We start from the raw sequence: 16,705 nt of genomic DNA, 5'->3' as shown, positions 1-16,705 counted from the left end.
ACATTGGGGTCACCGTTACCTAAAATCAATGCAGGAACAATGAGAAACATGTTCAATTATGACGCATTGTTCGCTTTGGCCTCTATTTTATCGATATATTTTTCCTTACAGACCATTCTTCACAAAATTGTATCTATATGCAATAATATAATTGTAAAGAGAAAAAATTTGATTGTTTTTTTGTTACAATTTCACTTAAAAAACTTCTCAACCAAATTAATCTGTTAAATTGTTTTCCCTTTTTCCCTCCCCATACAATCTCAGATTTATAGGTACATAAAAATGTATCATGCTTTTATAATAATAATAATAATTTATTCATTTATTCAAGTAACTAGGACTCAATTTGTTAGTAACAATTAATAACTTAAAAATTATGTTAGTAAGAATACTATTTATTATACAACTTATTACAATTAATTACAATTTATTATGACTGCTAGAAATGCACTCCACCGCTACAAAGCTATCAAGGAAGCAGACAGTTTGCAGCAGTGGTTTACATACCAGCAGTCGAGCCGACTCGCTATACAGCGCATGATTACATTGGGGCTGTCCCGCACACGGCGCACCAGGGATGTGCATCTCTTTCGCATTGTAGCGTAAAAACAATCTATACGAGCTTCTGCAAACATCCCTGATGCGCTGCAATAACGGGGCAGCCCCATTAACACCCGGAACGCGTTATTATATTGAACACGGAGCGAGCTGTAAGAATGTCGAGTATGACTTGCCCATAGGCTGCACGTGTAGAAAGATTTACAATACGCACGAAATAGGGTTTTTTTAACTTCAATAGAACAACGTGCAAACCTACGAGCTATCATATTTGCCCTCACTGCCAGTGCCCGTCGTTCCCTTTCAATGTCATCATCGTCTCTGAGTCCTGGGGTCAATATGTGTCCGAGATATTTGAATGTAAAGACCCTCCCCAATGGCACTCCGTTCAAACGTATTGGGGGTAAAAAATGCGTAACTCGGCGCCCAGACTCAAAGACCATGACTTCACTTTTCTTAGTATTGTAGACCAATCCATGAAGAACAGCGTACTCTTCACAGATGGCCACTAACCTTCTAAGACCGCAGACTGAAGCACTCAGCAACGCCATATCATCTGCGTAACTTACATTGTTGATACAAACTCCATCAATATGACAACCAATCCTTTCGTTGCTGAGTGATTCAATCAGCTCGTTGACATATAAATTGAAAAGCGTGGGCGAACTTAACCCCCCCTGCCTCACACCGCATTGCAGCCCAAACGGCTGAGATAAAGCCCCCGCCCATCGGACTTGATTGATCTGGCCTCTGTACCAACATTTAAATGTGTTAATAAGAGAGGACGGTACATTAGCTTTCTTTAACTTATCCCAAAGGATATCATAAGAAACCAGATCAAACGCCTTCGACAGGTCAAGGAAGCAAGCATATATTGGCGTATTTCGGTCCGTATAGTACTTGACAGCCCACTTTAAAGACAATATTGCACTTTCCGTAGAAAGTCCCGATCGAAATCCAAACTGATTTTGGTGTATTTCTACGTACCTGTTTAGTTGTTCATTAAGCAGGCTGTCAAATACCTTTGCAATTACCGTAGCAAGAGAAATAGGCCTATAGTTGGTCTGGTCCGCCAAATCACCTGTTTTATTTTTAACAATTGGCACTACGATAGTTTTTGTTAAATCACTGGGAAGATACTTATGCTGAATACACAGATTAAAAAACATTGATAACACTCTCGATATGTGAGGCCCTGCATACTTTAGGTGCTCAATACTTAGACCATCATGACCGGGAGATTTTCCTTTAGACATCTTACTTATTATTCGCTGAATTTCTAAAGCAGTGACTTTAAATTCCCGATCATCCTGATCCACAGTATCAGGCACAGACAGACTCGGACCTAGTGGAGACGTTACTTTAAAATGCTCTTTGAAGAGGTTAGCAATACTAACAGGATCATTAGCACCACCTACAGATACAGGGAGGCCATATTTACAGTTCAGTTTATTTGTCTGTTTCCAAAAAGAACGAAAATCTTTACGCGAATGATGTGACGCTAAGTTGTCCATTTTGATTTGTTCTTCATGGTTCTGACACCATTTAAGACGTGCTTTAAATTTTTTCCTAGATTCACACATCTCATTATACTCCATTCCAATGTGTGGTTTACCCCTCCGCGCCCATACTGAATATTTATACCTGGCCACCCTGTATGCACCAGCCACAAGTCTACTCCAGCCTATCACTACTTTCTTTGACTTGCTACGTCCCGAACAGGCCACGGCAGAGTCACTGAGACCACGCACAATCAATTCATACAACTCGTCAATTACGCTATAATGGTTTTGATTATTACAGACGCCGTGCATGCAGTTTTTCAAGACTATAGGGCACTGTATTACACTTAATTTTTCATGACATTTACTTGCATAAGATTTTATTTGATTCATATTTCTATTGCCCCATATAGCCTTGTTTACACTACAGCTAACTGGTGATTTTTTCACACACACATTTTGAAAAATACATTCTAAAATGAGAGGATAGTGATCAGACCATAACGTATCATACTTTACGTATGCCGAGCAGACTGATTTACGCGCAGCTTTAGTAACTACGCAATGATCTAACCACCTCCTAGATCCGTGCGACTCACTGACAAAAGTGTATGTGTTTGTGTTTATACCTAACAGTTCCGTATCAACACAACTCCATTCAAATTCTTTACAAAAATTTAACAATTCTCCATAAAATAACTCATTTGGATGTGCATTAAAGTCCCCTAATATATAACAATTTTCAATGTTAGAAATTTCAATAATCGCACTCACCAAGCTAAGGCAATCCGTAAAATCCACTAAATTTTGCGCCGAATCTGTCGGCATGTACACATTGAACACTAAAACAGACCTTTGCTCTAGCACTATTTTCACTGCGCACACGCGTGGGTTATCACTGCACTGCACAATCGACACATTGTTGAACACACTCTTTCGCCATAACAAAGCTAAGCCTCCGTACGGCCTGCCTCGCAACACGCCCGCCGCAGTGTCCACCGCCGACGTTCCCGTACAAGCGAATTCATCGCTAATATTGTGTAGGTATGAAAGGTCATGCGGTAGCAACCAAGTTTCTTGCAACGCAATTATGTCCGCGTCCATACACAACTGCCTTATACTGTCAATAGACCTTTTAACATTTTTGCAATTAAAGCTTACCAGTTTAACTTTTTTATCCATTATGTTTTTGTAATGGGCCGACCTCCTGCGAATGTTTATAATTCGAGGATTTATTTTTAAAATTCACAAAACGCCGAAATATAATCCCTGTGGGCCAAAGGTTGTCGTCCAAAAATATATCTTTTTTAGACTCCGGTATAAAAAACTTGTAAGCGTTGTGTGTTAGTTTTTTAGACGCAATTTTTTCCAATTTAATATTCATCTGAGTTTTAGTCAAAATATAGTTTTCGATATCTTTCTCGTTCGTACTTGTGTGAACGTTAGATATAAAAATAGGCACATTCCGATCTGCCGCTTTGAAATTACAATCACTATTTGATATGCCTTTTTTACCTCTCATGCGATTTTTAATGTCAACTTTACGCCTTGACACTAAGGTCCAATCAGTATCATACTCTGACCGTGCGCCCGACTGCGAACTTTCCGTTACACATAACGGTCGCGGTGTTAAAGTACCCTCTATATTTCTCGTAGTTATATTGCAGTTCTTTTGTTTCTGAATGTGCTTATTATTCTTCGGGGATGATAAGCAATCCGTATTCATCATGCTATTAGATGGATCATCTACATGAATCTCTGTTACGGGGCTGTTTTTTGCAGCACCTCGTTTACAATTAATGTTACGAGACTCTTTTATAGGATTTAATTAGAATCGAATGTTTATTTTAGTTTTTTAATAAATATCTTAAATAGTTCGTATATAAAAGGTTTCCATTAAAGCAAATCTTAGCATAAGAAAGAAAAATCCTTCGAACATCGTGTAAATAAGTTTTTATTTGACGAGTATCGAATAGTATCTTGGGTTCATAGTTATTTTCCAGTCGTCTGCGTCATTTTTATAACCAATAACATTGTCATGAACAATACGTCTATTAGAGAATTATATCGCTAACAATATTTCATTTTAGTATATAGTGCAATAATTTAACTGTGTGTTATTAAAACGATTTAAGACAAGAGGCAAACGACATTATAAGCGATACGACTTTAATTTGTCACGCTATCACGTAGTGCACGTTTTGTAGCAAATATTTGAGGTCGACATTTGTAAGTGCAATGTAAAGAGCGTGGATAAAATATCTTGACATAATACATTCCAATCAATTAAATATATGTTGTCCTTGATGTTGTCTATTGTATGTTTGATCAATGTTCATACAATTTTATCTGCATGAAAATAAAATAAAAAGTCTTATATTCAGATCCACATTATAATTAAGTATATGAAGTTTGTTATATTTAGTACCTACTAAACAATACATTGTATTTCTTACGTAAATAATTGTATATATTCGTAGGAAAAAAACGTGTAAGTATAGTTAAAAAATACATTTCCATATTATGTTTATATTTTCTTCTACTACGCTATCGTCTAAATATTTTTGAATTGCCATCTATTTCAACACATAGTGTATAACTGTGTTAAAATCAAGCAGTGGCTGACAGACCAGCTTTCAATGGGATTGTATTAGTCCCAAATTGGCTAAAATTTGCCAACAGAGAGAGTTTGGCCGAGTTAAAATCGGGTCCACAATAAGGACTAAGCTAACAAAATATTATGGTCTTCCAATTCGAGTGAAATATAAAACTCAAGAAGAAACGTGCTAAATCAGATTATAAACCAACTACTTAAAACATTTTTATCTGTTAAGTTAAATTTACCAAATCTTTGTAGGTAGTCCTTTGAATGTAAATCATAAAATTTTTACGGACGTGAGATTTTTGATATGTTTTTGTGTATCAAAGGATCATTGAGAAGTTATTTTGCAACATAAATCGTTCTTAAGAGCATACTTTTAGCATAACAACGCGTAACTCATGCACATTTTTTGTATTATGTTATTAAATAGTAGGATTTTTTCAACACGATTTTCTCATTGTATAATTTATCTTAATATTTAGAACACACAGCAGTGAACGTGGTCACGGTCAAACATAAGAAATCACTTATTCGCATGTATTATTAATAAGAAACATATGTACTATACATAAACTATAATATTATAGTTTAATCCATTATCTCAGTCATTGTGCTCTATTATATCGAGATGTTATTAATTAATAATAATACCATAATATTTTCTAGTTGCTCTTACATGTTCATTTCCTCAGTTTAAAGACTTATGAACAATATATATAGATAAATGTGTATTAAAATAATGTTCATCTTACGACATTGGCTTTTTTAAGTATGTAATCACTTCTAACATACCAAATAATTAGCATTACAATCCATCTCGAAAACCAAATACTAGATATAAATAATAATTTTCCCGTGTCATCATTACCACATGTAACTTACAAATATAACACAATCTGAAAATACTAAAAATAGCTATATATTAACTTACCAGTTAAAATAAAAGGGTTATTCTTGTCCTGGTGCAAGAAGAAAGCCAGCACAGAGGCAATGACGACAACAACCGCGTTTCTAGAAACGCCCACGAACCAAAGTGTTCGCTTTACTATCACGCTGTTTTTCCCACCCTTTTCATCGTTGATATGGATGTCTTTTAATGCCTGAAAAGTATATAATTTTATGAAAGTTTTAAGAATTCACTTTTATGAAAAAGCGGGTAGAAGAAGAAAATTACTGCAGATTATAAATATTGAAATTATCATAAGGCCTGTATTGAAATCATATTTCCGTATTCTCTAAACAACATTTCCGGGAGATCAAGAGTTCAGTGGTAAGGTAACGCTCAAACTCTATCATAGAGTTACAATTTCAGAAATCCGTGTCTGAATATCCCCGCCTATTTTTCTGATAATAACATTACTTACTATCGTTTATACTAAGCAACAATAACAACTCCACAATACATCGACACTAAACTGATAAAGTCCTAGAAACATCATAGCAAACAATAGCAGATAGCATAAATACAATTTGTATGAAAGCTACATTGCACTCCCAGTCGGTACACTTTCAGCATACAGTTCATTGTATAGTAATCTCTGACAGCTGTTCTATCTAGACGTGCACAATGTGTGCGAAGTAATTTATGATTCCATATTAGCGATGAGCGCTTCTAATATGAATCTCTCTAGCTTGATTTATAATCCGATTCGTTCATGACGTTTAATTATTTATTTACCTTTAATTGGATAGTTATGCGTCTTGAGAATACAATATCTATACAATTAGGAAAACAAAGGAAAGTAAAACAGAAGTTATAAATACTTTCATGATTGTCAAAAACGTAACAACTATATAACATCGTATACCGTCATATTTACATTTGGTATATGAAATACCACCTATGTGCTAATTCACTAATCATATTTACTGCATCAAGAACGGCTTGGACATCACGTTTTCTTAAACTATTTGATTCTCACAAATTCCAGTTAAACAATATTATAAAAATAAATATTACATTTCAAATTCAATGTTATTCAGAATTTAAACTTTATGAGAATTTCGATGAGAGAAGAGTAAAAACTCATATAATTCAAATTATTAACCGCTGAGTATTGGATTATGAGTTGAATTAGTAAATTGACTCAAATACATGAACATTCAATCATTGATTTAAATGCCAGAACTGGCCAAATTAAGCACATATTTTGAGTTAATTAATAGCCAAGAACGTGAACGTGGTAAATACGTGCACCAATTATGAGTCTGACTTTTTATGCAAATCGTGGATATTTAGGTGTAGGTTACGGTCGAACTACCTTAGTTTAAGAATATTATAATTAAGAATACTCAAACAATGGATCTAATATCTGTTTTATAATAGATACAATAAAACGAAAGGTCTTAATATAGTTAACTAAATCTTTTTATATTTTCAAATCGGACCGTTCGGTCTGATATCGCTTGAGCTAAAAATCACGATTATTAGGAGTACAGCTATCCCAGTATATATTAAATACGTGTTCAGGGAGCAATAATGTAATAAGTTGTTTAACTAGTTGTTAAACTGCTGTAGTTGTTAAACGGAGACAATTATATTCCTGCAATCGTGACAATAATGGGGGCTTGGTTAAGTCGATCGATTCCGTTCTCGGATGAAACTGTCTTCATAACCAGTCTGGCAATGTACGCTGTATTAGATTTTAGTACCGAATTTAACGTTGCTGTACTCTTGTAAAAAGACAGTAAAATAGATATACGTAAAGATCGTTGATAAAGAATGTACTTATAAGAAAATATTTGGTTTTCATGAACATCACAATATTATACACTTTTCGATTCATCGCAGACATTTTTAGGTCCTGTGGTGAATCGTGATTTAGTAAACATTTTGTTAACATTATTTATCACTTTTGTGCTCTGCAATGTCAAAATCAAATTATACCTAGAGCTAATAAAATACAGTAAGTATGTTCGTGAAAAATAAAAATTCAAAGAGCAATATATGAGCTACCTTCATGCCCATCAGTACAATACAGCACGAGAGGCCAAGTAGAGTATCTTGCATCCTCGTGTTCCCGATATTGTGGAAGACCCCTTTCCAAGTGGCTATGAAAGTCTCGGCGTCGAACTTGAGTCCCAACAGGCCCTTTATCTGCGAGGACGCGATCGTTATGGCCGCGGCCGAAGTAAATCCAGATACAACCGGTGTCGATACAATTTCAACCAGAAATCCTATAATGGGAAGATTTGGGTACAAAATATATGATGTATGAATGCCTTGAATGTGATTGATGTCTTATTTAGCTCTTAGTTGGATTTGTATTTTTTTAATGAGATCAGGCAAAAATATAAAAATAGAACATACTTCAAAAATAGAAAAAAATACATGTTTAGTAAAGTTGGTATACAAAATCAATTAATTGTTCTTATGTCACTGCAGCTATCTATCACAATTATATCGAATTAATTCGAATTAATTGATGTAAGTCGTCTTATCACACTATCTACAATAGAAACACACGATGCACACGATAGACACTTGATAGACATTAATTTACATTAAAATCCAGTAATCAATGATCGATTAACATCAGGTGGCTCGTATTCACGCTTATCTACTAGGTATGTAATAAATCAAAAATCCCAAATCTCACGGGTGACACCACCATAAATAATCCTTGCAGACGATTTAGGACGGTGTATTTCCCATGCAAACTGTTTAAATTAATCAAACGGACAAACAATGACATCATAAAAAGTATAACATTTATTTAGATAATAAATTAATAATCTTACCGAGTTGTGAGATCCCAGCGATGAGTTGTACGATACCGCCAATAAAACATAGGAGTATGGCGAAATCTGGATTAGTTCCATTAGTATAAGTAAACGTCAATAAGGAGAGTAATGCAGTGGGACCAATGTTTACTTGTGGTATTGTTCCCATAACACCGTAGACGAACCCACCAGCGAATGACGCGTACAAGCCATACTGAAATTATTATTTATCGTGTGAAAATTAATAATAGAGCATAAATAATAAAATAAATAGTCAATGAAGATACTATATATATATATACATACTAGTGGTTCGCCCCGGCTTCGCCCGTGGTACCTACATTTTTACGTTTTTTTTTTCATAAAAACTATCCTATCTCTCAAGTTGGATCGAACTGCACATAGTGTGCGAATTTTATTATAATCGGTTAAGTGGTTTAGGAGTCCATTGAGGACAAACATTGTGACACGAGATTTATATATAATAAGATATGTTCAGAGAGATAGAACCTGATTTTTTTAAGATTACCGTGACCGAAAAACTTCCGTGGTACGACTGAAACTCCGGGCTTGGGGATAATTTATTTATATTTATTTATTTATGCCTTATTGCTCAAGATAGATTACAAATTGAGACTTATCATGGGATACATTGTAACAAACGGCGACCTTATCGCTAAATAGCGATTTCTTTCAGACAACCGGTAGTACACAGAGATAAAAGATATAAAGGATAGGAGTATAACTCAAATTATTATTGACGTTGATTCACTATCGCCCGTGTAATATATAAGTTACTAGCAGTCCGCCCCGGCTTCGCCCGTGGTACATATTTCGCAATAAAAGGTAGCCTTTCTCGGGTATCAAAATATCTCCATACCAAATTTCATGCCAATTGGTTCAGTAGTTTAGGCGTGATTGAGTAACAGACAGACAGACAGAGTTACTTTCGCATTTATAATATTAGTAGGGATTTTATTTATTTTCACTCTATTGCCACTTTTAAATCTTTTAAAATATGACTCTATTATTAATAATTTTTGAACCAAATTTTACATCAATTAAGATGCTTTAAAATTTTAATTTTGTACTGTTAGGACAAGACATTTATTGACATCTTAAAAAGGATAGGGCTGTTCCAGGAAATTGTTTTTTCTTTCTCCTTTTAATATAACTGAACCCCACCTGGGTTCGTCTTCTGAAACATTTTGCAACGACGAAGAGACGACAAGCAAAAATTAAAAAATATATTTTATTTCCACGAACACCCATTGAAGGTATATTGATCCTCCTGTAGGTCATTTAAATTAGGCCAATAATCTTGCTCGTCTTACCGGATATCAATAGTTAATTATTCTTCAGATTGATTAGAATATCTTTCCTAACACAATTGTTGATTATTATTATTCGGTTTAGTCATTAGGATTGTTTATTTACAGATTTTATTTTAAATAACTCCAACCAGAATATGTATGACATTAAGGTTTTTTTTTTTAACTTATTCGTTCGGTATCGAAAAAAAACTTTAATTAAATGAATGTCAATTTCCGCAAAACTGACTGATAGTAACTGATAGACTGATAGTATTAAATAATTGAATTTATGAAACGATTTCCTTGTATTACAAAAAAAGTTAATGGTTCATTTATCTATTAACATCGAGACTCTTTGAAAATTGCAAGTATTTTATCGTTTAAAGATCAATAATTTTAACGATATTCAGATTTTTCAAAATACATAAGTGTATTTTTAAATGTATAAGTTGTTCATGTTGCTGCATAATAAATCTCTTCTTCTACTTTTAATATCTACTGTCTAATTGATCAGACACTATCTTATTAAAAATGTTCATCAATGACACTATAGGATAACTTTAGGGATTGATTGCAAGCAAGATAATTTTTCGGAGCATCTCTTCTAAGAAAGAGCCTCGAAGAAAATCAATTATATAAGACAAACAAACTAATAGAAAATAACTATTTTGTGCCTATACATTTGCAAAGATAATTTAATTATTTCATAAGTTCTAGTAAAGAAAACTTCATTCATTTTCCTTGATTAATCCTCATTTATAATTTACAAGATCATAATTCAGTTCAAGTTTAATCATATTCAAACTATGTCACATACTATTTTCTATTCAGAAATATCAATATTTATCTATACAAAAATCCTCGGAGCACGCAAATCACTTAGAGCCTAGCAAACCAGGTTGCTACTGACATGGTTCATTTGAAATTAAAAACACGGTTTATCTGTTATTTTCAAACTGTTATTTTTCAAGTACAATATCATACAAAACGTAACTTATGTACTAGTTGCGTCGAGAACTATATAATTCATTTCTGTTGTTCTGTGTTGGCACGACTTCAGGTTTGTCTTTATTTCGTTATGAAAAATTCGAATATAAAATGCATAGGAAGTATAGTTCAAGGAAAAAGAAATCAGTTATGATTTTGAAACATTTATGTAAGAAACGAGGCGTTCTTGGCAAAGATTTTGGACTTAGTTTCAGCTGTTCAAATTATGAATGAATTAATTAATTAATATCATAGGTTTTCTACAGATAGGTACGATATTCATAAAAACTAAAAAGCCTGCATTCTTGAGTCTCTTTTGGGTTTACATATAAAAGTTTTCTTTCAGTATTTAACGTTATCAAGTGTTGATACGTCATAGAAAGATTAATAATAATTGTTGCTTAATATTTATGATGAATGGATAATCATGGTTATGGTGGCTTATTGGATTTATTTCTTATTGATAAATTATAGTAGGTCAATGGGGTATTAGTTATTTCCTAATAGACTAGATAAGTGGATTAAAAGCTAAAATCAAATAAAATTTGTGTTTTATTATTGGTCCCGAAAGGTTTTTTGTCTTTAGTTGTAAAACATGCACCTAGGTACTGGATATTACATATAAAGGAATTATTAATCTGTAGACGTAGGTAACTTAACTTCAGTAAACTATAAAATTAATTTACATATCGCAATTGTTTTCTTAGTTTAATTTGATTTATTTTTCTCTCTAACATAAATTAATTATTATCAACATCGATAAAATTTAACACTTGAATGTCATCGAATTTTTACTTATAAGGCATGCCGGTTTTCTTATACAGGGTGTCTTAAAAGAAAGTTTATATTTTGTGGATGAATAAAAAAAAAGTAAGCGGTGTATTGAAAAAATGTTTATTAATTATTAAAGTGCATAATATGGGAATTTATTTCTTAAAAATAATATCGTCCAAATGCAGTCCATTGCGTTCACGGCACTCATTTAATCGTACACTAAAATTATTTATGACAGCTCGGCAGGTAGACACAGTGATGGCTGCCATTTCGTGTCGGATATTTTCTTTTAAATGTACTAGAGAAGTTGGTTTTTTGGCATACACTTTAGATTTAAGATACCCCCACAAGAAAAAATCCATGGGAGTTAAATCAGGGCTGCGTGGAGGCCAATTTATATCACCTCTCCTAGAGATCGATTTTCCCGGAAAAATTTCATGAATTCGAGGTAAAGACATATTGGATGTGTGTGATGTAGCTCCGTCTTGCTGCAACCATGTTCTCTGGTTATAGCCAGGAAAGTTTTGCAGTGCAGACACTAAAAACTCGTCTACCATCGCTCTGAATTTAGTGTAACTGCACGCCCCCTTTCGCCTTCGAAAAAGTAAGGGCCAATAATTCCTCGCTAATTTCTATTCTTGACAATTTCTTGTGGGGGTATCTTAAATCTAAAGTGTATGCCAACAAACCAACTTCTCTAGAGCATTTAAAAGAAAATATCCAGCACGAAATGGCAGCCATCACTGTGTCTACATGCCGAGCTGTCATAAATACTGTAATTTCACTGTTCGATTAAATGAGTGCCGTGAACGCAATGGACTGCATTTGGATGATATTATTTTTAAGAAATAAATTCCCATATTACTTTAATAATTAATAAACATTTTTTCAATACACCGCTTACTTTTTTTTTTTATTCATCCACAAAATATAAACTTTCTTTTGAGACATACTGTATATTGCATTTGATTAGACCTAATTTATAGTACCTATATGTAGGGAATTTCCACAGATATAATGAGTTTTCAGAATATTATAAATTTTACACTAAGCTGTTCTATAAACCTACTAGCTTACCGCCCGCGGCTTCGCCCGCTTTCTCTAAAACGATTTGAGATTTAAACTATCCTATCTCTCATGTTAGATCGAACTGCACATGGTGTGCGAATTTTATTATAATCGGTTAGGTAAGTGGTTTAGGAGTCCATTATGGACAAACATTGTGACACGAGATTTATACATATCAAGATATCTATAAGAAATGCATTGTGTTCATTATGATCCTAGCTTCTTAAAATACTTATACCGATATTTTGTTGAATCTATAATTCAGGTATCGCCAAAAATCCGGTATATCTATCTACTTTCTAATTATTAACAATATTCTGACATAACAATTTCGATCTCACAGTTAACTTCTAGCCAAATACCTGGCAAAATACACCCAAAAAATTAGCGCAGTCGGTTAAAAAATATTTACCTGTGGTTCAAATCCAGCAAGCGAAGCGTACGCGATCGACTGTGGTATCAGCGTAAGCGCCACAGTGATCCCCGCTATTAAATCCCCGATCCCTGTTCGCAGGTCGTAACTCCTCGACCAGCCGACTATCGGGAACAACCGACCGGCTAATCGCCTTGGATCTAGCTTTAAATGCATCCTGTAATTTTCCTCCTTTTACATTTTCTTGAAACGTTTTTGAGATTGCGTAATTGCTTATTTTAGAATGGTAATTTAATGTTCATAATTTTCTTATCGTAATGCAATATGGAATGAAGTGCAGTAAAGGAAAATGTTATATTTTCATATTCGTTTGTCAATGTTTTTGTTATTATTTCGAATATAAAATATTATAATAATGCTATAGATTTATTCATATAAAATATTTTTTTCAGCAGCTGATTTTGTTATAGCTTTCAGATTATCACATTCAGTTTTATAGCAAGAATTCACAAATTAGTGCCAATACTACGTATCTTAATATGAACGATTTTAATTACGTTTTAATTATGTTATAAAATATAAAACGTAATGTTTAAAAAATTAAAAAAAATAGTCAATACTCTATTTTTTTGTAAAAATCTATCGTTACTACATCTTCATAATCGAGAAAAGATATTTATGTAAGTATAAGTACCTGCGTAGCTAATACGTATTTATCGGTTTAAAAACTCAGCCCCCGGAATCACAGACACAATAGAAAATCTATTGTGTCGTGGTCCGATTGGGCCGCTCGGTGCTCAATGGGTTAAATCACGTTTCAGCGGTTGCAATAGTAATAAATAATAATTAATAAATATATTTCTCGTAGACTTTAGGTTTATGCCTTATAAAAATATAAGATTAACTGCAAAAGCAATACGTTGATGATTCATTCAAATATCTCCAATTATGAAATGTTTTCTACTTATTATTGCTCTAGCAAAGATGCTATAAATCGAACTTGTTACTTAAATAATTAATTAAAAATAAGACGTAACTCACTTTTAATTACTGATTATTTTGATAATAAAATAAACTAAACTTATTTTCCACTTTAGCATAATTATATTAAACTAATATAATTAATTTTCAATAAATTGGTCACAGTCTCACACATTTTTCACGTAAATTTATTTTCCCGCGCAAAAAAAGACCACAGAGCATGCGCAACTATAACTTTTTAAAACTGCGCATTGGACTGCGACTTCGAGCAAACTGTTTAGGTTAGGTTGGAGCTATCTTGCATCCATTTCAATTTTCTTGTTACGGCCTAATACTAATTTATTTCAATGCTTTAAATCAGAAAATTTTCAAAGGCATTTCGTTTACATTGTTTGTATTGATTTTCCTATCAGCTACTAATGTGAATGTTAATAAAAAATAATTACGAAGGGAAATATTTTAGCCAATTGTTTTTATTTATTTTAACTTTTATATTCATTATAAAGTATTAAAGATGTTTTTCAAAGTTCAATAGAATGTTTCTGTATAATTATAAAAATTATCTATAATATCAAATTTTATTAAATCTCCATTTATTACTAAAATTTGTTTGTGATTTCCGATCATGAGCCAATATTCCACCTCTCCTCACCTACGACCCTAATACCCGGATAAAATATGTTTACCTGCAATTAATAAGTTATAAAACTTCTAAAGGGCCAATATAAATTTCAAGCGCTATTATGTTGACCCGTAAGTAGAGTTGCGGATAAACGTAGGTACCTACATTTCCTTAAGGAAAAGCCTTGAAGAAATTTGTTACAGTCTTATTTATTCTCTTGTTTTTAGCTAGGTAAATTTTATATGCATTACCTTTATACTCATACCTTGCTTATTAAAGACAATAACAATCAAGAAGCTTTCTTTATTAGTTGTACAATGTACATAGACATTTTTTCTATTAAAGTACGATCAACATTAGTTAATACTTGTACAATAGAATTACTTAACTGCAATTGCGCTTTTAAACGTGACCCTACATAGGTAATACCTTCTGCAATCTAAATGTTTAATCAACAGAGTATATTCAAGGCCAAGGAATCATTGAGTACAACGTAAAAAATGTAGACTTTATTGTGACGTTTGTTTCCAATAAATATGTTATTACCTACAATAAATCCGTGCTAACCATCGAGACATAGACCAATTACATATTTATTTAATGTACTTATGTGAAAATAATATGAAATTTCTAATCATAAATAGGTACATATCGATAAAAATTAAAAACATAACACACACTTAGTAAGTATATTTAATTCGTTTTATTTTCAAGAAATTCATTTTTAGATTTACAGATCAAGATTTCTTAGTACCTAATATTTTTGAAAAACATCAAATGAATGTTGCTCGGAACAATTCTCTAGAAACTTCCATTTCTAGGAGTTCACGAAATTATGAGATGGGTTCGTTAGCTTCCTAAAGGAAGAGAGCATTAAATTCATATTCGCTGAAACGCCTTTTACTTATATATAGATATATAATTTTCGTAAATTGGTCCCAATCTTTAGTTATACTTAACTCGTAAAATTATTTTTTAATTTTTTATTTATTTCACTTCCAATTCGAAGGCTTAGCAGAATATATTTTGATGGTGTAAAAATACTGCCTAGCGCCTATAAAAAATATTAAAATACATAACATAACGTATATACTATAATATATAATAATAATGTTAATATAATATTTATTATGTTAACGTTGTTTGTATACCTTCTAATATTTAGAGACCAAGATCGTCGTGTGTAGGTATTGTCTGCTGTCGAAATATGACTAATATAATATGTGTTCCAAATATATTGAAGACTGTGTCTAGAAAATTTTCATATTGATACCAGACACACAGGTGCATCCTCAAATCAGCTGCCATAAAACCTAAGGCACCAGATACCTACATATTCAAGATCAGTTACCAAGTCGAAAATCTTACATTGGATCATACATTTATAAATCATTTTCAGTATTAAGCCATTTAATAAAATGAACAAACAAACATTTTCTCGGAACTAGATGACTTGTCATGCTATCATAATGTGATAATTAGCAAAACCTACTGATACTTATGTATTTCAAGAGAAGTTTTATGTTCATGTTACAAAATTGACGATGATTTAGTTAAAATATTATGATATTAGCTATAGGCACTCATATTATAATGCTGAATTTATTTGATTGAACGCAGGAAGTACCTACTGGACCAATTTCAATAAACGAGAAAAAAATAATCCAAGTTATAGTACTTATATAGGTAGTTAATAAATTTAATACGAGGCTTCATTGGTCATTTGAATAATTTCAAATATTTGATGGTTATATATATATATACGTTTATTTTCTTTGGTATGTATTGAATGCGAAGATTAGGTGTATTTCGAGGAAGTGGCAAGTGTTTGCGCCTGTACCCGCATAAAATGTAGAATAAAACTATGAAACACGGCCATGAGATAAACTTGAGATTGGGGATTTTCCCGTATGACATCACACTTGGCCACATAAAATTCACAATTGACAAAAAGTACACATAGGTATAGGTACATACGAAACGTACGAGTAAACAGCAAAGAAAAACATCGTGAGGAAATCCATTAGTGTTTCCAAAAATAGGAAGATGTGAACCATCCTTCAATTAAGGCCAATGTTGATCAAATTGTCAAATAACAATAATTATGCAATGGCAGGTCTTGTTTTGATTGAGTTGTAGGTAGTAATGTTATATATTATACTAGTGGTCCACCCCGGCTTCGCCCGTGGTAGATACCTACAT

General features: G+C 32.8%; 1 protein-coding gene across 1 annotated transcript in view; it reads right to left on the bottom strand.

Annotated features, from left to right (window-relative positions):
* The window catches only part of LOC123695913 (sodium-independent sulfate anion transporter-like), a 32,376-nt gene extending 18,237 nt beyond the window's left edge, over positions 1-14,139 (bottom strand). The window contains exons 1-5 of the mRNA XM_045641872.1: positions 13,942-14,139; positions 12,940-13,117; positions 8,404-8,599; positions 7,619-7,839; positions 5,594-5,762 (exon numbers count right to left, since the gene is read on the bottom strand). Coding sequence (XP_045497828.1) covers positions 5,594-5,762; positions 7,619-7,839; positions 8,404-8,599; positions 12,940-13,116 — 763 coding nt within the window. The 5' untranslated portion in view covers position 13,117; positions 13,942-14,139. The remainder of the gene's footprint in view (positions 1-5,593; positions 5,763-7,618; positions 7,840-8,403; positions 8,600-12,939; positions 13,118-13,941) is intronic.
* Between the last annotated feature and the right edge of the window lie 2,566 nt (positions 14,140-16,705).

This window comes from Colias croceus, chromosome 11 (genome assembly GCF_905220415.1).
Source record: "Colias croceus chromosome 11, ilColCroc2.1".
NCBI lineage: Eukaryota > Metazoa > Arthropoda > Insecta > Lepidoptera > Pieridae > Colias > Colias croceus.
Note: the sequence above shows the minus strand (reverse complement) of the source record. Positions and strands in the feature narration are given on the sequence as shown.